The sequence below is a fragment of the Adelges cooleyi genome, unplaced genomic scaffold (assembly GCF_023614345.1).
Source record: "Adelges cooleyi isolate 19-005CV unplaced genomic scaffold, UGA_ACOO_1.1 ACOO_flye_CR_arks_rails_tigmint_CR_PRNA_30, whole genome shotgun sequence".
Taxonomy (NCBI): Eukaryota; Metazoa; Arthropoda; class Insecta; order Hemiptera; family Adelgidae; genus Adelges; species Adelges cooleyi.
In genome coordinates, this window is record NW_026095971.1 from 9795232 (window position 1) to 9817827 (window position 22596).

The 22596-nt window shown below is 32.6% G+C and overlaps 2 protein-coding genes across 4 annotated transcripts in view; one reads left to right on the forward strand and one right to left on the reverse strand.

Moving 5' to 3' along the window:
* Nucleotides 1-1358: 1358 nt before the first annotated feature.
* Nucleotides 1359-4138, reverse strand: LOC126838207 (sepiapterin reductase-like). Of its 2 annotated transcripts, none has more exons than XM_050572407.1 (6): nucleotides 4121-4138; nucleotides 3732-3991; nucleotides 3159-3590; nucleotides 2925-3091; nucleotides 2446-2672; nucleotides 1359-1790 (listed from the first exon to the last, which is right to left on the reverse strand). In XM_050572407.1, the coding sequence occupies exons 3-6, from the start codon at nucleotides 3351-3353 to the stop codon at nucleotides 1606-1608; spliced, it is 774 nt and encodes a 257-aa protein (XP_050428364.1). In that variant the 5' UTR covers nucleotides 3354-3590; nucleotides 3732-3991; nucleotides 4121-4138; the 3' UTR covers nucleotides 1359-1605. The 2 variants fall into 2 exon arrangements, with proteins under 2 accessions (XP_050428364.1, XP_050428366.1); XM_050572409.1 differs by lacking the exon at nucleotides 4121-4138 and having other exon boundaries at nucleotides 3732-3898; nucleotides 3983-3998.
* An 8167-nt stretch (nucleotides 4139-12305) lies between these two features.
* Nucleotides 12306-22596, forward strand: part of LOC126838352 (uncharacterized) — a 39446-nt gene continuing 29155 nt past the window's right edge. For both annotated transcript variants that reach the window (XM_050572705.1, XM_050572706.1), the window contains exons 1-2: nucleotides 12306-12525; nucleotides 21595-21703. In XM_050572705.1, the coding sequence (XP_050428662.1) occupies nucleotides 21614-21703 (90 nt within the window). In that variant the 5' untranslated portion in view covers nucleotides 12306-12525; nucleotides 21595-21613. The remainder of the gene's footprint in view (nucleotides 12526-21594; nucleotides 21704-22596) is intronic.

A 22596-nucleotide genomic window follows, 5' to 3' on the forward strand; every position in this document is an offset into this window, starting at 1 on the left:
ATCATTCTAATGTCAATTTCAATGCTTGATAAGGTTTGTACGGATTTATAATTATGTAAATTAAAAAATTATCCATTATACAGAGTCTGGCAAAAAACCTCCCCTATTTATAAATGGCGCTGTGTGAGTTGTGGTGGTGGTACAACGGAAGAGAGGGTATCGAGCAATAGCGGTATACATGCCATTTTCTCCGACCTGACCTAAACTAGTTTGCTAGGAACTATGATGAGCCACAGATCACACTTTACGGCTCTCCCTAGCAATCTTGAGAAAATTGTTTCCTGGACGTCTTCTTTCTCTCTTTGCAAGGAGACATCACCTGACCACCAAGGTCACCCGATTTAACACCTTGTGATTTTTTTCTTTGGGGACTTAAGAAGGCAATCACCCAGGCAGTGGCTGCCATGACACGAAGAGCTATGGCCTTTCCCGAAAGTTAAAAGTGAACGCCGCGAAGTGTGAGCTGTGGCTCCGTCTTGTTAGAACCAGACTTCTCTCTCATCATGGCTCCTAGCAAACTGGTTTAGGTTAGGTCGGAGGAAATGGCGTATATACCGTTATCGATCGATACCTCCTCCGTTGTACCACCACAACTCACGCAGCGCCATTTCTAAACAAGGGAGGTTTTTTTGCCGGGCCCTGTATAGCCTGAAGCTAGATTTAGTGTCATAGAATTGATATTTAGAAAACATTAGCACCCGAGCCACCGGATACCAGTACTCAAGTATCATTGGCAAAATGGTCATGTTGAATTCACAATCAAATTAACAATAGAATAGGCAAACCACAGTCTAACTGCTCAACAATCAACAAAAGATGGCGGAATAGATGGAAATACGGTAGCTGTGATGAACAGTACAAAGTATTTTTTGATAATTCTAATTAATTTTTATATTTTTAAGAAAAAAAATAGCACTAGTACGTAAAACCAATGTTTTTTTTAAATTAGATATCTCTTACTGAAATTGGAAGCTGAATAAAAAATAAAGTTAAGAGATAAATACAAATTTATATTCGTTAACAACTAGTAAAATAATTTTTATAATGCATAAAGTTACATAGTTCTCTCTTGGCGTAAGAAAAAGTTTTACTGTTGCTAGAAGTAAAAATTAAATACACTGTCATTCATATTATTTATAAATATACCTCAAAAAAACTATACATATGCTGCATAAAAGCTTGTTTTCATAATAAATGCAATGTATGCTTCTCTAATAAAATTTAAAACTATACTTTTATAAACAACACCTGATTTAACTAATATACAAACTATTTTAAGACAATAATTTCAGAAGAATCATCAAAATTATATTTTCAAATCAATCTTGCAAAAAAAAAAACACTGAAACAGTGCAACATAAAATAGAATGTCTATCTATATTAATTATAAAATCATATATTTTTAAATTCTAAAAAAATTACCAATAAAAAACAGTTTTTCATACTGTACTGTTTTACATTTACATAAAAAAATTTGAGCTTCTTTTTAATTTAATTTAATTATGCATAGTTTTTTATAAAAATTATTATTAAAATAGATAATTATTGTAATCTACTTAGAAAAAAAAATAGAATAATTAATAATAAATATACAAAGTAAAATAATTAAGCATCATAGTAATCAATACGACCACCCGAATGATAGTTTCTCATGGCTAATATATTGACCAGTTTTTGACAAGTATCTTCAATTTTTACTAGACCTCTCTGACGTAATTGTTGCATATTTTTACGAAGTTTGTCGTTTTTAGTGGTTGACATTTGTTCAACCATATCAGTTAGTACCGGTCCTGGAATTATGATTATTATTTCAATCATCAATAAGTTTTAAAAACATATATTTTACACTATCCCCAATATAAAAAAAATTGCCTTAAGACTATATTGTATATACATAAAAATGAATGTGTGTTTGTATGTCCTTTATGCATTAGTACACCATTCATCCGATCGCCATGAAACTTTGTGAAATTGTTGAGTACACTCCCGTGAAGTTAACTGACATAGTACTTTTCGAAAATTTCACCCCTAAAGTTGGCCTTAAACACAAATGTTGTACTTTAAATACAAAATATTTTTCGTTGCTAATCCAAAATAAACACTTTGTTTGTAACCATGGTAACCACGGTACTCGAGCGAATGGTAGGTGATGATTAAAGGAACAGGCCGATTCTGGAGACGCTATTAAACATTGGAACTGGATCTAGGACTTGGACCAGGACCGGGACTGGTACCATTGATTAAGAGAGGGACATAAACAATATAATGTAATGTACATATGTAGATCCAAAAAAAAACCGAGACGGGGTATGCTAAAGCTCTATAATACACAACCTGGAGTACTGAGTTTTTTTTTATCTTATTTGTAATTATTTTATACAGCCCTGGCAAACTAAATGCCGGGTCTGGACAGCTTTTTGCATATAAAACCCCCATTTGAATTACCTGGTGAATAACTGAGAATATTGATATTTGGATTTTCTATAGCTAAAACACGGAAATACATCTCTCTGCTGGCTTTACCGACACAATAATATCCAACTGAATGTGATGCTTGAATTCCAAATAAAGAAGTCATATTTACAATGCATTTTTCCACATTATCAGTATTAAACATGGCTAAAAACACACTTGTTAAACATGTAACCGAATACAAGTTTAAAGACATGTATCTAAAAGAAATAATATGGACAAATTTAATTAACATAGAATTATTAAACACATATATGGTAGCATAAATTAAGAATACTATAGGCAACATTTATGAAACAATATTTAACCATGACATGGTAAAATAAGAAGCATCAAATAAATATATTATGGGTATTGCCATCTATACTATTTATAATATTAGCAAATACTATTATTAAAATAGCAATATACTACAGTACATTATTATCAAAATACTAAAATGTATTATTTACTTATTCCATTCTTCGGGATCATTCATGTCGGCTGCAAAGTGATCTAGATTACCTATGGAACCAGCATTATGAATTAACAAGATAAGTTCATATTTTGTTTGATCAATGGGTTCAAGGATTTTTTCAAACATTAATGCATTACTATTATATAAATCAACACTGTAATACTGAAAATAAAAAAATGTATTATTCAACAAATCAAATTTAATAACTGAGCAAATTCTTTTTAATTACCTCAACAAAAATATCTTTATTTTCTTTACTTATCATTTGTTTGGTATTTTCGAGACCATTAGTATTTCTAGCCATAAGTATCATAGCCGATTCGGGCACCAACAATCTACTAATTTCAACTGCCAATGCTTGTCCGATACCTTTACTCGCACCAGTTAATATTACACAAGTTCGTCTACTCCAAAATTCATTCATCTTGTGTGTCGGGTTCAATAAGTTTTTGGGTCTCGACAGAAGATAACGGTTGTTCAGGGTTAATCCAAGAAGACAAACCAGAAGGTTCTATTGAATGTTCTGAATCAAACACAATGTCGTTGGAATCTACTAAATTCTCCAGACAAGCTTTGCGTGCGTCACACAACTGATCAATGATCTGTTTACGTTTTGATTGATCAGACTGTGATCCGTTCTTCAACTTATCTAGTTTATGTTCTAAATAATAAGTGTAAACAATATCGATGTCAATTGTAACATAATACATAGGTAATACCTCACAATAGGAAGTTCAATCATATTACATAATAAATGTGCACATGTAATACAATATCTGAAGGCTCATAACGTCATACATACCTAAACGCTGTAAGTATTCTTTAGTGTCGGGTAGAGGTTGGAAATAATTCGATTGTGGTGGATAAGTAGTGAAATCGTTTTCAAACTGAATGTCCACTGGGTCGTCCACAGCTGCCGTCGTACCGTGTACTGACCATGGATCTGGCGTCAGCGCAACTGAAGAATTTCTATGCAATTCCATTTCCATTTCCAACTTCTTAACAAATTACTGCATTAAGCAGTAACGTAACGTAAATAATAAGTGAACATACCTGCGCGTTCTAGAAGGCAGAAACATTTACACATTAATTATAATTTTGATAATCAATATTACACGTTAAATTATGTTATCTATTATCAACAAAATATATTATTCAACTGAAAAAATAATAATGCTGAATGCAACATACGTTGTACAAATAATACAGTCTGCCCAGTGCCCACAATTATTGTAGGTTTTTGTTATGGCACAATAACAGATTACTGTTCAATACATAATTTTACAGTATAAATCGTTTATAACAATCGGTTAAATTTAGTTAAAAACGCTGGCGAGGGACTTTGTATTGAGGCATAACAGCTTGACTGCGATTTTGAGTCGACTAGACTTTGTTATACGTGATTTCCACGGTTGGATAAGGCTAGTTTATATTTTTTATGACATGACAATATATTATGATAAGATATAACAATAATAATTATTTCTTCTTATTAGTACCTTGGCTATAGCCTATTCGTTACCCGAAGGAGCACACTTTACCCAATTTTTAACTCAAAATGCTCTTTAGTAATGCAAAAAAGTACGAAAAAAACAGCCGAAAGGGCATACATTTTATTTTTATATAACCCTAAAAAGCATGAAAATACAGCCTGAAAAAGAACATGTACAAATATAAATATTGATTATTGATAGCGTAGTACACTTATGTCACTTACATCAATTATGTCAATAATAATAAATATTTTTATCCCATACAAGTTTCATGTTTCAACATAACTGAATATTAACAAATTTTACAAAAATATAAAGCAACACAGTCCAGAGAAAACATGAAATAAAAAGGCAAGATCATGTTATGATTAAGCTTATAAAGAATGTAAAAATAAAAAACTAGATATTAAAATCTTTTGGGAGAAAAATGGATCTTTTCCAAAGACTTTGAATTAATTATTTCGTGTTTTATAAATTATCTTATTTGTTAAATTATTATTATTTTATTTACTATATTTTGTTATGTGTTAACTAAAATACTACAAGAATATAATATGTTAATGTTTGAATATTATGTACTGGTTTTGATTAACGGATAATAATTTGGTATGCAGGCGCAAAACTAGAGATACAATTTGAGGAGGGGGATCTATTTGAACAGAGTAAAAAAATTCACATGATTATTTCGAAAAAAACTACAGTAACCAAAATAGTTGAAATAATTATTATGTGTCAAAATAAGATAATTTCCCTTTTTTTCGACTTTTCTATGAATTGTTACCTCTTTTTTTTGTTTTTCTAAGCGTTTATATGGAAAACCCAGTACGTAATTTACATATTTTATGTAAAATTTTCTCAGGTACCTTAGTCAGTATCATTCGAAATCCAACTCTAGATGTATTGCTGTGGGTTATTTTATTATTTTTAAACGATCAAACCTAAGTTTCCTTATAGTTTTTAAATAAATGTGAAGGTCAAGTTTAATTTTTGGAGGAATTTGGACCCCCCCCCCCCGGATCAGCGGTGTGTGCCATTTTACAGATAATGTGTGCTCTTATGAGCTTTGTAATTTCAGGTAATTAAAATAAAACTGTGCTTTTTTCGACTGCACAGTACCTGTATCTCGAACGCGCTATGATGTTCCTATTAAATTACCCATTTCATTGTTACATAAAACGTATTCTATAAAAATTAAATTAAATTTAATAAATAATATGATATTATTATTACTAATATTTATTAAAATCTATGGCATTTGTGAAATAAGAAATTATTATAAATCTATTATGAATTATCATAATCGTACTATTATATAATCATTTTAATCGAAGGATGATCTAAGTATAAAACGCCACGCCTTTCATAATAGTAATGATATGTATAAATAAATTATCATAATTCGTTGATACTTTTTACCTGTACTTTTACTATGTAACCTGTAACACAAATTATATTTTATAAGTTATAACCAATACCGGTAATGCCCAATAATAATTTATAATAATAATATAATAATATACTCTGTTAATAATATTATATTGCTAACATTGCAATAATATTATATAGTTGTTGTAGTACTTCTTTAAGAACTAAACAGTGAGATGGGTAATAATAATTATTATTGTTATTATTATCAATACTGTTTAACCGATGTACCGGGTGATAGGTTAACTATGCCCCAGTCATTAATTAACATCAAAACTTAGACGATATTAGACTTTTTTAAATTGTTTTATTTTATACTTTTATAGTTATTAGTTAGGATCACTTTAATATATTTTTTAAAAATATTATCCCATTCCTTAAATGTTCAAATCGTATGAACTTAAGTTTTTTAAATAGTTTTTATCTGCGCTCATTACTCAACCGCACTTTTCCTCTCGTTCTAACTTTTAAACTTTAATAACTGAAACTAATTTTTCAAAACATAAGCACCGTTTAACTGTTTTTTTTTAAATCAATATTGGTACACGACCTTAGAAGCTATGTGAATCGCTAAATACAGAAAGGCCACATGTCCAATATTTTCCAAAAATCAATTTATTGCATAATCTAAATATGTAATATCGATAAATACATGATTATGTGCAAACGGGACACATGTCCTACTATAGGTATAAGTATCCGAAAAAAATGATGATAAATTTCGTTAATTGCAGAAAAGGCACATGTCATATTACATATGGATGAAATGTATACCTAATTATATATTTCTTCTTTTGTCTTTTCTGAAAAAATTAATTCGCACATGTGCCCTTTCTGTATTTAGCGATTCATGTACTTATACAATGGTAGGAACTAAGAGCGTTTTTGAGTATGGAATACAAGATGCGCAAAAAAATCATAACTTTATCTTCTTCATCAAACTGCTAATATTTTTACTAATGTGTATTTATAAAATGTAATTTATAACATATTATAGAACTCCCTACCACTGAAGTAGTCTTTAATAAAGACTCTTTATCCACAAACAAGTTTAATATACTGTCTACATTATTACGTAATGACATGTCTGATGAAGTTGGCTATCAAGGCCAAATTTATCTTGATTTTAGCTGAGAATAGGTATTGGATTTACATGATGCGATTTTTTTTTTACCTAAATTTTCAATAACAATTTAATTATTGAATACATTTCTTTAAATAACCGGTCTATTGGATCAAATTTTTGTTGGAATCGTTGAATAATCGAGATACAACAATATAAGCTTAAAAGAAAAAAATGTATTCCTTCCATTTTAAAGTCGTGAAAATGCCCTAAACATAGACATATTTACCAACTAAAAAATAAACGCCAGCACGATCTACCGGTTCATATTTGAACTACAAGGCATAAGCAAAAATATTGTTTATATATCACTTTGTAAGAAAATAACGAAGTTTAAACTTTTAGTCCTTCGATCACCACCTTAAAACGCTTCAAATATGGTCTCACTTTTTATACAACATAATATGGACCAGTTGTTAATTAAAAATGGTCGGTAAACTAGCTAATAGGTTTTCGCTAAATCATAACTTTATCTAGAAAAAACTTGAGCAACTCATGGTTATATATAATAAAATAATATTTAAAACACCCTTAACCATAAAATAATACACTCTCCGCGTATACGAAGTATAGCAGTGATAGCGCTGTAAATGACAACATTGTTCCCAAAATACGTTATTGTGTATAGTATGTTAAGGGTGTTTTAAATATTATTTTATCATAGTTTTATGTCAAAACTAAAGTGTACAATTTAATCGGTCATTTCAAAACTATACAAGTCGTAAAACTGAAATTTCAGGCAAACCATAAATAACTTAATTACTTCAGAAATCAAACTTATTTTGCGCTTTCACCCGTTTATACATTTATTTGTAGGATCATTATTCATATTTTTTTTAAATTGTCTACATTCTACTATGCTTTAATAAATAACAACTATTTGACTTATATTGTAATAGCAATGTATTGTGTACAAATTAGGCCAAAAAAATCAAAATTATATAGCTACCTAACAGAAGTTTTTAAATTGTATTATAAACAATGTAAGATAACCAGCGGGTCTGGTACTCATCTAAAAGGATTGGAGTGACATAAGTCATAATCAACCCCTTCCAGTTAAGAAAAATTCGAAAATTAACATTTTCCAGTGAAAAAAACCGATGTCAAATTCCTTGATTTCAAAGAACCCCATCTATAAAAAGTTACATACAAATTTGTACAATTGTTTAACAATTTAAAAACGTTTTAGTGGGCCGTATTTTTAAGTTGAAAAATATGATGGATTTTGGATGTTTTTCTCAATTTTGAAGAGTGAACTTTTACACTTTTGGCCCAATTAATTACACATCAGGTAAGATTTCTGATTTAAAAACTTCCTACATAAAGAAAATGGTTCAAAAGTTAAGAATTTAATAATAAAATAAAAATCAATTGTTTACATTAAATAAAAACTAATAAATTGTTAATTGCAAACTTTTAACAATTTTACAATACGAGTACTTTATATTGATAAAACAAAATATTATGGAAATAATGTATATTAAATGTATTTTAATTTTAGGCTTTAAATACAATACACAATATCACATACATGGACGTTTATATATTGTCTACCCGTTAGAATTACGGCATAGAATAACAGCTGTAGTCTGTAATAATTGCATTTTTATCCATCCTCGATGTCGTCAATTCTTGTTTTATACCTATACTATATAATTTCCTGTACAGTTCTTGTGCCAAAAACTACAAATTACAATATGCAGAAGCCACTCTAAGCGCTGCTCTCTTCTTATCTTTCCCCATCTCTTTCCAGCCTGTTTTGCTCATCTTATCTGACCATATCTCCGCTCCGTATAGCATTTGGAAGTGTACAACACTAGCTAAGTCTTCTTCTTCTGGGTCTGGCTGCGTTTATGTTCGGCATTATTTTCGCTACATTATTTATTGTCTTCCCTGTTTTGACTGCCATATATCTTGCGTGTTCAGTAAAATTCAGCTTCGCGCCCAGTTAAATACCTAAGCTTTTGTCCATGTTTTGCTAGCCAGGACCTCACATTCTCTAATGCCGTCGTCAGTATCCTTTCCGGGGTATATACTCTGTGCTTCAGTGGCAGTGGCACCTAACCGCACAAAAGTTGTATCTGCGCATTACAGCTTTCCGAAATACTACAGTACGATCAGTGTCACCAGCAGACGGTAGCCCAAACCTAAGCTAAACCTAAGCTAACCTAAACCTTTTTTTTTTTTTTTCAAGTCAGAATTATAGGCGGCCCCAGAACTCGCCTAATAAGCATTACTTTGGGGCCGCCTACATCGTTTATTGTGGCAAAATAACATTACAAAATATATACATAAGTAATATGACAAAAACACAAATAATTAAACACAATACAATAAATGAAGAAAATTCAATATTGAAAAAATAAAACTACTATTTAATCAAGCCAAGGGTCCTGTTGCCGTTACCTTCCAGCCTTGGCCTTCCGGAACGCCTCACATGGACTGCTGCCTGGGTAATGATAACACTTCTTTTGCATCTCCTCACATAGAACACAGTGTCTGGTTGCCTGGCATTCGCTTGCGCGATGTTCGACCCCACCACAGGTCATGCAAAGTTTTCTTCGGTCTGGGCCTTTGCATCCCTCTTGCCTGTGGCCGTAGCCATGGCAGTGGAAGCATCGGTCCAGAAGTCGTTCTGCTGGTCGAACACGGCACAAGACCCATCCGATTCTTACTTTCCCCTTCTTACAGATGTCATTTGCAACTTCTGCCGTCACCGTAACGATCGCCTTTTGTGTTCCTCCGTATGAGGGGTGATCCTCTGAACACTAACTTCATTGATGTTGGCACTTTCTTGACATATGCCAGCGTATACATCACCGGCTCCGTCCTCCGCGCTGATGTCTCTTATCTCCACAACCTGTTTGTTGGACGATGCTCGAATACCGATGTCGGATCCGAGTAAGTGTTGCGCCGCAGCTTTGAGCTTAAGAGCAGCCTGGCTGGCATCGGCCTCACCTAAACCTAACCTAACCCAAACTCAAAACCAAACCCAAACCTCCAAGTCCTGTATGTTGCAGGACCCAAAGCTCGGCTCCGAAATGGGCTCGTCATCTTTTTTCTTACGCTTCCTTGACTGCCGTATGACCGGAGACGCCTCTTTGTTTGGCATCCTAAATGCTATGTCTTCATCCAGAGATTCACCTCCGGAGGTGACTGAGTCTTCTGTTCTGTCTTCTTCGGTGATGGGATCTGTGGACACCCCAACATCAATTGTTTTGCTCGCATAGTAAACCTTTTCCCTTTCCCGGTTGGTCGCATCTAACAGCTCCTGGTCGATCTTCCAAATCTCACCCCTAAGGGTGTTGAGGACTGGGTTTAATACCTTCATGCTGTCTATCGTTTCCCTGATTAGCTCCACAACGCATCTTTCTCTTCCTCCTCTTCTGCCGCTTGCAGGTCTTCTTCTTCCTGTCTCCGTTCTACCTAAACCAGACATTTGGAAACGAACTTTGGTTACATTGGTTTTTCAAGTCTTTAAATTCAAACTTGGCTGGTAGACTTTTTTTTAATACCAGCATTTCTGCTGATAACTAGCTTGTGTTGAAATTTTAAAATATCCTGATATATCAAACAATGAACAGTCTAGTATTTCAAAAAATGTAACCATGTAATACATATTTTAAATAATTAGTTATTTTTATCAAACTAAAACGTGTATTTACACAATACTGTTTTTATTGTAAACTATTTGTATTATCAAACCAGTAAACCACTATAATTTACAAATGATTTGTGAAGTACTGAAATAAAAAACTCATGGTAATTGGGGGTGCTCATTTGAAGCCTGGGGGTGCTAAGCATCCCCTAGCACCACTCTATGCAGTCATCCGAAACTGATTATCGACCAGTCAAAATGTTTATTATATTATTCTTAATTTAAAAAGTTAATAAAACATATGCATTACCATTTAAGTTTCAAAAGTTGCTATCAAAAAAACTGAGTGTAAAACAAAAAAAATTGTGAAAGTTTGAGATCACATTGTATAAAAGCAACATATAAAAAAAATTAAATTTTTAGTAAACCCTATGAGATATTGAGTGGCTTGTAATAAAAGAATCACCTTGTATAATAATAATAATAATAATTGTATAATAATTAATCAAACATATCTAAAATAATATGTTTATGTTAAGTAATTATATTTTTAAGGGTCATCTCACTGGATAGCTTCCCTACTCGTACTCTACAAGTCATTTATTTACATTGTTATCATATTTGCTTATTGTATATTTTTCTTTATGTACAAATTGTAAATGTTATTTAAAATTAAAATAAATTATACTTTTGTGATACAATGAAACCTGATTTTGTATCGATTAATTATTACAATGTACACTCTTTTTCGTTACAAACGAAAAATTATATTTATTTTAATTTGTAGTTTGTACTACTTGTAGTACAAAGTAGTGTAAATACAAATAAATTAACTTTATATTGCTGTTATGTATTATTTTAATTAATTGTTATTTGTAACATATAATGTCTTTTAAAAACCCGATACAATTACAATCTGTCTTATGTCAAATAATATTTTTATATTTAATAATATATACATGATTGTATAATATATATATATATATATATATATAAACTAAAAAATTACTATTGAGTGTTAATCCACCGACGTAATCCTAAACATTTTGAATATTGTTAGGATTTAAAAATTAACTCATGTAATTGGTCATTTTTTTCAAGTTGTCAGAAGGTTGTATAACTGAAATACACATACAAATCGAATTATTCACTTTTAATCGTTTCGTGTGAAATAATTGTTTTGACTACTATCCTCTTTAGGATATATGAATCCCGGTTAAGTATTTATTATAATAATTTATCTATTTTGGCACTTACAAACTTAACTCGGTATTTACGCTTCTGAAAGCAATGCGGCAATTGTGAATTGATTACCATGAGAATATAAGTGATTAATTTTGGGCAACCGAGTACGGAACGAGAGTGCCGCGAAATTGACGGAATGATAAATAACTTTAACGTCGATTAACAATGAATCTCTGGCGGGTTAACCTCGTTTGAGCAGGGTATCTTCGGACAGCACAACTATCTGACTTGTTGCACCCGTATAATATAAAACTAATACGTCTACTATTATTGTATTGTTATTATTTCGAATTGTATGTCGTTTTCGACGACAACAAAATATGGTCTCTGATCTTTAAGCACATCGTCTTGTTCTTGTTCGTGGTACACACTGCACAGCCAGGTAACCTCGTCGAAACGAGTTCGGCCGCCTCCCCCCCTGCACCTCCCACCCAATTTCTCTCGCATGGGCCGGCCGACGTTCACGTTCACCACGTTTAGTCGGAGACCGTCCACCATGCCGTTCGTAACGTTATCGCTGCCGCCGTTAGAGTGCCTGTTTACCGTACACGAATTATATTTAAACTTTTGGCTACATTAACGCCGGTACACACACAAATATTGTGGTTTATTGTCATTCCGGGCAAAGTGCTTGTGGATTTGTTGTGCTTCAAGAAATCATTCGACACGGCATCGGATAAGGATAACATGATAATATAATTATTAATTCTCAGTAAGTGCCCCAGTGAAATTAAAGTTGTTATCATTTAATATACATATATTATTGTACATACTCGTACAGCCCGTCTTGTAATCTCGGCCTTCGACCGATCAACAGCTACACATAATTAATTCAAGTGTTTAAACCAGAAACGAACTGAGCACTGATCGGGACAAGGAGAATCGAAATTGACCTTCTTTTCAAAAGCGTATTAAACATTCGATTAATTTCTCATGTGTAGGCATAATAAATCTCAGAAGTCATCACCATATAGTTCATATTCTTATCTATTTTTGATGAGATAGAAATGATATAGCTCCTCTACTTGCCAGTTAACCGTTAGTTAAAACTCAATTTCAACTGAATGAGGTTTTTAAAAACACCTATTATCCAAAACATTTGATGGCAAAAGTTATAATAAAGATTTTACTAATATCAGTCGAGAGCTAACATGAACTGGACAATCTAGATATCTAAACTAAAGGATATATAAGGAGCTAATCGTTAAGAATCGTGTTATTGTACACATATATGACAAATTAAATGTATCGCCCAAGTTAGACCCGCAGTGATATAATAAAAGAGAGGTTCACAGACGCCCCTGGAACTGATATATTTTCTATAGGGTTCAATGTGTAACGTGACCTGCGGTCATGCACTCTTTCCTGTATAAAATGATCCGTGCTAGTACTTCGATTACAATATTTTTGTTGCGGGTACCATTCGAAACTTGCGGGTCAACACTATTGTGTTTGTAAGTCGAGCATAAAATTACTATAAACATTGTATCGGGTAAAATTAGTGTCAACCATAAATACTGTTTACAGTAGGTCATTTTCTTGTGTAGATTAGGCGTCAGTTTACCGTGAAATACTTGAAAGTTTCAAAACCGCCAGCTTTTTTTTTTACATTTTCCGCTTGTATTATTTTATTTATTTGAATTACCGATAATATCTCAACTATTAAGACTGAAGCCGTGTCCGGATTTACACTCAAGTACAGTTCGGATGATGACAACCAACGATGACGGAACTAACAATCATTTAATTACCGTGTTTGTGGTCTTGTACTTATGTCTTATATACTTAAGTTTCAATTAACGGTATGACACAGCCCGCTATCTCACATTACCTAACCTAATTACGCGAATTATCAGTGTGAATAATCGTTTTTATTTTCTTGACCAGCCTTGATTTCTGCGGTGCATCTTTATTTATAAAATACGCGATAAACTGTAATTTTGGCAAAGAATCAATCGCTATTGACCATTCAAGCTGTAAGTACGTATTAACGTATATGTACTTATCACCTTCATCACCATCAACAACGCACTGGTTGAATAACGACATGTCATGTAATTTCGTGTAGAATTCCTTTGTAATATTGTTTTATTATTATAGTTATATATGAATATCTGAAGTAGAAATCTTCGATCTTAATCCATTATATATTTATATGCAAGCGTAATCCGTTTGTATTGTGTCGATCGCCTATTTAAATAAATTGTGGACACAGGAGACGACAGAAAAATATGTATTTTTGATATTATTGTATTTTCACTCTCCCTTGTTATTATATTTTTATTACGTTATTGTCTGTTGTTGCTGATGTTAAATCGCTACTGTCCCCTCGCAATTCATCGACCAGCCGACGGTTATTGAAATTCTCTTTTACCACTGTAAATACTCTTCGGCACTTATCGTGATACACCTATATCCCGGATGTTTCTATATAGTGCATGGCGAGCGTGGCGACGCACATATTATATTATTGTTGACGAGAGATTTTGGTAAAGTGAAAATTTACACCTAAATTTCAACGAGCCGTCGTACCTAGGTCGATTCGGGTTGGGTTCAATTTTGCACGTGTGACGGTATAGGAGAATATACAACATACAACAGTAGATAGGAAAAAATAAACAAATCTCGGTCCTCGGACCTATGAAATCCAGGTAAAAACCACCCTGACTAAGGTGATAAACCATTACGCCTACACCGACAATAGACGTACCTGTTTGGCAGTTTGTTTCCAGGATTACTTTTAGTAGTTTTTTTAAATGCCTTTCGGTCAGTGTTCAGTCACGTAAGTTCAAATATCACGTTTCGAAAAACTCCCAAACGTCAAATTACATGTATAGTAATATTTAGTCTATATTCGAGAAAATATAATCGGATGTCTCCTCCTACCAATAAAAAGGAACGTTTAAGGACGACCAGATATATTGTTATAACGCATATGAATAAATTTCTGCAAAATATCTAATCATACTGCATTCTATATATAGGCTATCGTAATCGAATAAAATAATTGAATGCGTAAAACAAAATACAATGTGTAAGGCGATTTTTGTGATAAACATAAACTCTAAAACTGGCGTGTCAATTTTTTTGTGGGGTCAAATGCGCTTTTATCCTTGAATTTTTTTGTAATATACACCGTCCGTAAAACCTAACCGGTATGATAATAATAAAAACGCCTACAACGTCCCATGGCGCGTGAGTTAACAATTAAACAATAACAACATTTATTGTAATTGAAACAAAAATAAAGTAGGTAAGAAAGTAGAGTGCAAAATATATTATAGACTAAAAGTATAATATATATGTTTGAACATCGGTCCCCTATAAACACAACTATATTTTTGTTTTCATCTTTCAGCAGCCACCTGTAACACAGGTCCTGTATGTATTATTCAACTCCTACATATTATATTGTACCGATGGATGTTTTCTTAATAACACTCGTGGCTTATAATGGCACACGCCTATTGTCTTGAGAAATGTGTATCGTTTGATCAACGTCATTGCCCGTCCATGTGTGTGAGCGTGTGTGTCATTTTGGGTAGAAAACCATTTTCTTTGTGCACCGTTAATATCGTTTAAATTACAGTAAAACGACCGGTATTAAACGACCGGGCTAGTTTTAATTTCAAAACTGCGCGGCGTGCGCTTGTAAAAGTACCTAACTAATATAGAAGTACCTGGAGACTAACCTATTCGCTCGTTAGATTTTTCATTTCAGACAATTAGCCGGTGTGTAGAAACGAAATGCTCGAGGTGTCGAGAATATAATATTTTATATATATATATGCTATTGACCCCCGTACCATGCCTCCTAATGGGTTTTCAATCATTTTCGGCGTATATTATTTATTGTGGGTTCTGTAGGCGATGAGCAGAATAATAGTTTCGACGACTTCAATATAACTCACTCTCTGAGGTTTTAACTTTACACCTTTTTAATCTTAAGCATAAAAACTGGAAATGATCTACAAGTATAACATACTACTCTGTATTATGATCCAGCTATGATGTTATGCCATAGCGTAGATATGTGTGAATGAGTGATGGAGTGAAAACAAATTGATATAAGAACAATTTTGTCTTTAAAATTATAGATATGGAAGTATGAATATTATAGTAAGTTTATAAGAGTGTGGCATGCGTGAGTGTGTGTATATACGTGTGCTACTTGCATAATCCTATCCGTATCTTGTGTGTGCCGCGAGGCTGTTCACGTCTCCGGGCGATGCTGAGGCCGCATTTTTCGATGTAGGTCGTCCTATCCTCGATTTCGCCACCACTCCGCTGTATAGTACGTCTGTATCTTAATCTTTGCTGGGCTACTCGTACATTGGGCGAGATTAACGTTGTAGATATTGATGAGGAGAAATGGTTACCGTGTATGGGATAAAGATTAACACGTCAATATACCGGTTGCTATCGGTGTTAACAAAAAATCATTGATTAAACCACGTACGAACTCCATTACCCGAATAAATAACCGAAATAGAATTTTCTAAAGTGCGTATTTGATTTAAAAAAATGTTATTGTTGTCTTTATACCATAAGACCTAACGTTAAAATATCGATAGCATAGTTCACTCTTATTCAAAAAGACTTATTGGGAACACAAACCTCAAATTTTGCTGCTTAAGACCCTGTCAAATTCATTATAACATGGAATGATGTAGCATTATACATTTTCAAACTTTGTTCCTGTAAAATTGTAAGAAAATGCACTTAAGACAACAGTCATAAGTAAGAAAATAATATAGTTTTAAAAGTGATAACAATAAATTAACTTGGTATATTATTTTGATCTTCTAAACAATTTGTTTGTTCTAGATGTGGTAAGATCAACAAAAGTTGATGTATTACTTATTTTTGGTAAATACTAAATTTAATAAAAATAACTAGTAGCAAAAAGTGGTGTATCAACTGTTGTCATTTTACCACATTATTAATTTAAACAATTTTATTGAAAAATAATAAGTTTAACAGTCAGTGTGTGAGTTGTACAATGTTAAGAGTACAAAATGTGTATACTAATCATGAATATTAAAATATGAATCCAATAGTTATTTTAAGGTAATAATGTTCAGTAATTTTTTAATAAGCATGCGTTTTGTTGCTGAGTCTTCAACCGTATTACCTTACAAATTACAGAAAATAACAATGTGTATCTTTATGTCAAATTAATTCTCAACCAGCCATCGTTTACGGTTCTATTGTTTTTAAAGAGTTGGGTATTAATAATAATAATAATTCACGGTGCTTGGAGACTCAAGTGTTAGTCGCGCGTGGTTCGTTTCCATGTGGGAGTGTTCGAATGTAGGAAAGCTATTGATTATTGAACCATGTCAGTATTATTATTGTAATCTCCGTATAGTAATCAACATGTTGAGTCCTTTTTTTCGGTTTCTTCATTTTATTTTTTTAGGAGATTAGCTTCCTTAATGTTCTTAATATAAGTGTTATTTATTAACTCTCCACTCGATTACGGTCAGCAAACGCATCGGCGGGACGGACATGTAAAATATTACAGTGCATAAGGTCGATTTTACGGCTCTGTTTATTACGTACGTTAACTACTCAAATTACCCGACATACCGAAATACCATTCTTTTGAATTTAAGTAGTACCGAGTATCCAAGAAATACAGAATAATTAATTTTTTAAACAATATACAACGCGGCTTCCTGTTGATAGAAAATAGGTACACGAGCTATATACACTTTTACTGTAAAGAATTAGCCGGTACAAAATACAAACAATACATATTGTATTTTTTTTATGCGTGTGGCCAATAAATTGCTGTTAAACCTTGACACTTCTTCCTCATTGTTTTCAATCAATAAGCAAACGAAACAATTGAAAAAATGTTTTCTGACGAACACATCATAATAGTTGCTATGTGCTATATAATATTATCTGATGAATTTAAATGTTGATGACCGTGTAATGTAAAGGTAGTTCTTATAAAGTTATTTTATACTGACCGCCCGTGCACTGTTCGTCGAGTAAGGCGTAGGCGCAACTTTTTTTTGACTTATTGCATGATGTAATTTCGTTTTGGGTGTCTATCATGCAAAAATTAGGCATGCGCCATGTTCGGTCAATATCCTTAATTATTTTGTTTCGCTATCATAAATATTATAAATTCGGCTGGTTTAGACTGTTCAGTAACGGATCCTCTGGCGACACTGACGTCTACCTAGCGCGACTAATGGGTACTCTTCAGGAGCGCGGATGCGCAAATAGAATATTATAAAAATAAATAAAATGTAAACCGAAAGACAATATATGAGTTATAACGTATATTATATAATAAATATTTATGTATATTCTATATGTCTGACTTATTGTTTCCTAAGCTTAAATAAATATAAAACAAATAATGACAAAAATATGTTGACGTCCAACTATTGCGAAAAAGATATTATTACCATAATTGTATTATGATATAATAGTTACATTAAGTTTTAATTTTACTGCAATAAAATTGTCTACACAATATTGGACGCGTGTTTCTCAATCTGATTAGTGTCTGACCTGACTATTGTCTATGGACACCGTAGACCGGTGGACGGTGTAAACTTTGTATAATAGTAAAGCGTATTATGACTGCTCCACCTCACGGTGTGTAACGCACACGCAAGCCTTGTCGGTAACGGTACCTTTGGTTTGTCATTCTTCACCGTTGCGTCGTAAGAACATGTAAACATACATAGCTGACACAATCTGTTCCGGTTCATTGTTCGTTGACTGTTCATTAAAGTATTCTAGCGATTTTTTATGTTTTTTTTTGTCATCACTCATCCTTTTATTACATATTATTATTATTGTATATTTTAGAAATTCGTTGGCCGATATTATATTTACTTGAACGCCTAAAAAAACGACTATTTTATTGTTGTTTTCAAAACATTAATGAGGTCGCGACCATCGTGGCTATGTTTTGTCGACCGTAAAATAAAATAATTAACGATGTTAATCGAGTATATGTATCGACCTCGAAGATTACAAATTCCTAACAATTGCGTGTGACTCGCCAAAAATCTCACACGAATTCGGGCTATGCTAGACATAAGGTCACAGGAAATTTCATCGGCCAATTTTTGTTTGTTATATGTGTGGCATTTTAGTAGACGTTGGCATGCAGCACTAAAAAAAAATTAATTGATTTATTAAAAACGTATTGTACTATTACTATTAACTAACGTGTTTACGCTCTTTAAGCTCTGCTATGTTATTAATACTATAATAATTAATATCATAATTGACCGGCTGTAATTTCTGCAATAAAAACGATTGTTATACCTAAACCGGAGAACTTGTAGAATACGGAAATAATTATACAATGTCACGATGAAAATATGCACGTTGTATTAATACAATATAACCGCTTAGACTGGTACCTATAATAAGTTTGTCAATCAAATAATAAGTAATAAGTAATAACGATATGTCCATACCTAATGGAAATCTGTGCATGAAATGGCCGCTACTATTGTTTTTTTTTAACATTACATTTTATAAACAACTTAAAGTTTTTATTTTCCTATAAGTATTCATGGGTAGGTAGGCTTTATATAAGATAACTCTTAATCAGAGTATTTATTTAATTTTTGTGGTGTGGTTCCTTTTTACTATCAATTTTTATGAGTTTATCTGTAAAAAGTTAAGAATCCTTAACATAAAATTGGAATCCGAAATAAATCTATATATTTTAACAAACCGTTAAATATTAAAATGTTTCGTTTTATTATAGGCCTCAGTAGTTTTTTTTGTTTCTGTCCAATTTTTAGTTCTACCGTTCGTTTTTTTCGGTATATTTCTACAGATATACGACATTAACATTACCCCAAAATAATACACAAACACAATTTATTCGCCTATTATTGTACATATTCGTTGAGTAATTAAAATAAAAGCCTAATAATAATGTCGTATTACAGCGTTATAAATATTATTCTAACTCGTTTTGGCTATAAAGTAATATTGGTCGCATTCTTGTGCGGTGGCACTATGCCATTAATAATTATAACTTTTTTTTTTACTTCTCGTCTCGACTTTTGACAATAGATTTAAATTATTTACATAATTCTATAAGTGTTGTTAATAGTTTTTTTATTAGAAATAATTTTTTTAATATAGTGTAAATTAAACGTTTTATAGTAATAACCATTATTTTATTTTGAGGATGCTGTCTTTAACGTAGGACTTGACTCTTGAGGGAGGTTCTTTGCGTAATAGATTACGTGTTCGTAACGAGTAGCTGTTCAATTATTCGTGTAAGTGTGTGCGTTTTATCTGGAATCACTCTTTTTAACTACGACTTCGACATTACCTGCACCAACTAAATATTGTCATTCAATTACAAAACTAGTTCAGTATTTTTTTTATTTACGTACCAGTATTTTTAAGCAATGCAATCAAAATACTAAATTGTCATCCGGACGGCAAAGTTAGGTGACCGATGATGCGATGACTGGACGTTATTATATGATTTTACTTAACAAGGGTTGACAAAAGGACATATTATAATAATTTATATAAGTTTAGTTGTTAAGAAACGGTCTTAACTATAGTTTCGCCACGTCATCTACGAGGAACTGTATCGGAGCTCGGCACAGACTTACCTATAATATTAATATATTATATAAAAGAAAATAGGGACGGCGCATTATCTGATTTGGTTCTGCGTCATCCTCCTCGACCAATCTGTTTGTAAGTAGATGAAAGACCATATGATAACTCGGCTTGTGAGGAGATAAAATATATATTTTTTAAGACATGCTATGAAGATACTTATTCACGTCATGTCGAAATAATGTATTGGCGACAAAAAAGACCATACTAACTGTTGCGTCGTCCTAATCTGCCTATAATGTCTCGCGTTAAGGTACTTTACATAGAATCGTTAAAACACTGTGTCCAGTTTGTGTAGTATTGGCCGTTTAATATCCATGACCAAAGACGTGCTCGTGTTTCCTAACGCCGAACCTTCCTTCATCAATAGTCGTCGCTCGTACTCGACACAGACTATGTCTTTAAAACCGAACAGACACACGGTACCCTCAATGGCCGCGCGCATGGTTGATATTATTAATGGTGCATAGGAATCGTGTTTTTAAAAAGAATATACACATATAGTTGAGTAACAATATGCTCATAAAAATGTGTAGCCGTATGTACGCCTAGATGTCATTGTGTATTGTTTTTAAGGGAACCGAGCGGGGTTAGGGACGCATAACAGAATGAAGTAAAAAATAAGAAAACCGTATTATTTTGTTGATTAGATATTCCGTGCGCAGCCCAAAACTAAATATACCTATCTACAGTCTTGGCTGGCGGCAGTAAATATTTTTATTGAATATTTAAAAATTCCTTTCTATACAGAATATTACCTAACCGAACTTTTCGTCAATATAGGAAATGACGTAAAAAAACATATAATTAATCCATTGAACTAGTAGTCTAGGTATAGTTATAGTATACATATTATAATAATATACACTGTGGGATTGGCATGATGTCCGTCAGGAATTCCTCGATACTAGTCGTTAATGACACGAACACGAACCTTTAGGAATTCGACAATAGGCACACAGGACGTGTTATTGTAATTATCGAGTTATTGTATGTTATAGATGTGAATTTCGACCAAAGTATTGAAAAAATCACTAGTTGTCAAAAAATGCATTTATTTCAGTGGCTGCAGTCAAACGCTGTACACTTATTAAAAACGTGTCGTGACTTATTATTTTTAATTTTTGTGCTTTATTAATGTTTGCAGGTAAACTATTCCGTCCGAGATGCCACCGTCTAGGGATTCGATGGCTTACACCAAAGGCCTGCTAAACGGACCCGGTCAAAACAACTGTTTCCTCAACAGCGCCGTACAGGTAAATGGTCAACATTTTCAATGCAGTGCAATCGAATTTGACTTGATTTGTTTCTAAAAATGGACCGGTCGTCGAAACGCAATAACGTAGGCTGTACGTAGGGGTTAGTGGTAATCGCGGAAACAGCGTGGGAAAAATAAATTAATCGCCAACGTTCGTTGTATAGTAGCCATACGGTTTTCAATTTCTATATATTAAGTAGTAATCCAATACGTAAAACTATAAGAACATCAACGATAATACGAAGATCTTATAATAATATAGTATGTTATATAGTTAGTCGATGGACGAGAAAAACAATAGTTAAGATTTATGGTTTTACTTGGATTCGATTAACAAATTAAATAATAATAGCTTATAACGTACCGACACTCAAATGATGCATTATGCAGTCTTTTTTAGTAAACATACGTTTATTATGTACGTCTAATGCATTCGGGTCTCGTTGTTGAATTTTATAATTAATAACTGTAAAAATAATTAATCATATCCTGTACACGGTTTCTGATCTATAACCTCGACCCAGTGGCTAAAAAGTTATCGTGGGTCCAAACACAAAACAAAGAATAATAGCAGTAATAAATGATTACATTTAAATAAATCACTTCTGACATCTACGATGAATCTAAAATATAAAAACTACATACTTGCAATTTGTTTTTATACTATTAAATTTCAGTTATACAAGTTAATTTATACTTTACACATGGTTTAAACTTTAAATGAGTTCTGCCGTAGAACGTATGCCAAATAATTCGTTTCGGTGTTAAGTGATATAAGTTATAACCGATGCAAATATTTGAAATTCGACTCGAGGTCAGTGCCAAGAAGGCTTACAACGCTGTGAATTCTCGGTCTGTTTTCGTTTGTTTCTCGAAAAAATATCGAACATG

Bases quoted from the DNA above. Each gene is read 5' to 3' on its own strand.
- LOC126838207 (XM_050572407.1), bottom strand. From the start codon at position 3,353: ATGAATGAATTTTGGAGTAGACGAACTTGTGTAATATTAACTGGTGCG. The intron at 3,092-3,158 runs GTAATTAAAAAG...TTTTATTTTCAG, and splicing joins ATAAAGATATTTTTGTTGAG to TATTACAGTGTTGATTTATA. The intron at 2,673-2,924 runs GTAAATAATACA...TATTTCTTTTAG, and splicing joins GATCCCGAAGAATGGAATAA to ATACATGTCTTTAAACTTGT.